General features: G+C 37.8%; 1 protein-coding gene across 1 annotated transcript in view; it reads right to left on the minus strand.

The window, feature by feature from the left end:
- The window catches only part of LOC138044855 (Golgi-associated plant pathogenesis-related protein 1-like), a 17,914-nt gene that overhangs the window by 3,213 nt on the left and 12,201 nt on the right, over positions 1-2,500 (minus strand). Inside the window, exons 6-7 of the mRNA XM_068891260.1 lie at positions 2,009-2,081; positions 826-970 (exon numbers count right to left, since the gene is read on the minus strand). Of these exons, the coding sequence (XP_068747361.1) occupies positions 826-970; positions 2,009-2,081 (218 nt within the window). The remainder of the gene's footprint in view (positions 1-825; positions 971-2,008; positions 2,082-2,500) is intronic.

Below are 2,500 nucleotides of genomic sequence, written 5' to 3' on the forward strand. Positions count from 1 at the left end.
ATCTTTTGTTTTGATGGCGTGAACCTTGAACTTGAACTTGCTCTGTAGTTTTGTTATGTATATTATCAGAAACCCATAAGGGTTGAAACGTGTAACGCGCGTTCACAGCTTCGGAATATTCAGTGCTAAGTACCATATTTGGAAACCTCTCGCTCCAGTTAATTTCGCGCGAGAACATTGGTGGTTTTGCGTCAAGGTGTTCTTGCGAACAAATTTGTTGAATGTTTCTCTCTTGTTGTTCCAAATATGGTACTTAGCAAATTGAATATTCAGAAGCTTGTTTCTCAGCACACAAGGGGCCGTTACACGTTTAATTCAACCCTTATGGGTTTCTGATATTATTAAAAACGAATCATACGCCTTTTCTCGCCATACGGGATCATGCAATTTTGATACTTCTTGAAAAACCCACTCGTGCAAACTATTTCGAAACTGAACTCGAAGATGCAAATTGTACTCTATCCAGTCCTATTACCATTATTAATCAGTTAGTTTGGCCATCCTGCTTTGACCTTTCGAGTTACGTCCAGGAATGCCTGTACTCGATGTAATCCAATACAAAGTGTCGCGTTAAGACTGAGCATTTGCTCCTTTTCTTCGGCAACGAAGTAAGCACTAGAAAATGATTTGACTAGGGTGATTGCAGCTGTTTATGTTGTAACTAAATTTATCGATTCATTCCTAACAAGCCTGATATAGAGCTTAGGACAGTAAATCGAAATTTTGTGGCAGGCCCCGCATGCGTGCATATGGTCAGCTTTGAAACCTTCAAATATCGGTGACAAAAAGAAATAATGCCTTCAAGAAAACTAGACATGCACTTACATTTTCTCTGCACATTTTCCCCATATTGCCCAAGAATATTTCCCGCCGGAAAATATCGAGCCACAATGTATGTAACCATATAGCCATCTGAGCCCCTTTTCGCTACAAGAGCCACTCCAACCTTGGTTGTTGATTTCCACACAACCTGCAATAAGTCATTCAATTTTCTTCAAATATACTCGAAGAAACTTCCATGTTACTAATTTTTCCCCTTGAATAGAAGCTGTCACTAATTCTCTTTCAGTTCAAATTTGTCAACATTTCATCAATTGGTGGTTGCCAAAAAATAACCGTCCGAGAAAATTCTCTGGGCTGATTGGCTGCGGTTGACGTGATTATCACCAGATAATCACCTAAGCGATTTTTTTTTTCAAAATGGCCGCCAGCCGTTCTGTCAAGGTGACAGACGAAGAAATAGTTTGTAAGAAAATGCATATTTTTTTCAAATGATCACCTATGATTTTACACTTAACAATTATTCACCTCGGGCTTGGTGAATATCGGGAATAAAAACCTCGACTTCGTCTCCGTTTTTATAAGTGGTTTTCACGTGACGTGACGTCATCGCCGCCATATTGGCGGACGAGAACAAAAGATCTCTCATTAGCATCTTTTGTTCGTCCACCAGAAGTCGTACATTTCTCTATTGTTATTATTGTCTCTAGAGTTTGGTTGAAAACGTCCTATTCACTGATATTCACCTCGCCTTCGGCGAATAATTGTTCAGTAAAAATAAAGACAGATGATTTTTATTAAAAGCAAATATCGCTTACGATCTTTGTCGAAAATGAACATAGCTGCAAGGAAACGGCTAGCTAACAGGTTTCTATACCTCTCTATAACGTACAAACCATTACAGGGTAGATAGATCTGTGTTTTACTAACGTGCAAGCCATTAGAGAAAAAGAACATTTTCTCTTTCTCTCTAGCTACTGTTGTTGCCACTATTAATTTTTTCATGAACTTTTCATTCCTCTCGTGGCTACTTTTGTTCGTGGCCTCAATTTTTGTAGTCAGTTTCCATTTCCATGCTGTCTTAGAAGGCTTCGTTTTTTTAGTGTTGTGGGCAATTTGGTGCTTCACTGTTAAAATAACTAATTTTCTTATTTACCTCCGTTTCAAATTCACCACTCCGGTTCTTTTTCCGGTTTCCCACTCATAGATATATATTATCATAACTTACCTGCGTAAAGTGACCTGTTTTGAATGTAAACCCAGGATTGTCGTAGTTGTACAATCCTTCCTCGTCATCGTACCTTTTGAAGTAAAATTTCAAATAATTTTATTTGCCTCTGCGTCGTACTCCCTTTTCCGTTTCAGTTATCTTCAATTATCGCAACCAGTCAGAAATAATCATATTCCACTATGGCATCGAATTACTGAAGTTTTGCTCAGAAATAATAAAGAATTAGCTGCTAACTTTAAGTACTCCTAAACGTGAGTCCAGCACATGAGATTCTAGTAGCCTTACCTGGAACTTCTTAATTAAAGTGCCCCTCTGACCAAAAAATCAATGCTTATTTTTCTTTGGATTTCAGAACTTATGTTAACTAAACACTAATCGACCTAAATTTTAAGCCTTGATTTAAAAAAAAAGACACCTGTTTATTTTAACTGGAATTTTCCTATTTAATGGTCCGCCTTTACTAACTGTAAGATCTTGAGAGAGCTAGCT

This window comes from Montipora capricornis, chromosome 4 (genome assembly GCF_036669925.1).
Source record: "Montipora capricornis isolate CH-2021 chromosome 4, ASM3666992v2, whole genome shotgun sequence".
Lineage (NCBI taxonomy): Eukaryota > Metazoa > Cnidaria > Anthozoa > Scleractinia > Acroporidae > Montipora > Montipora capricornis.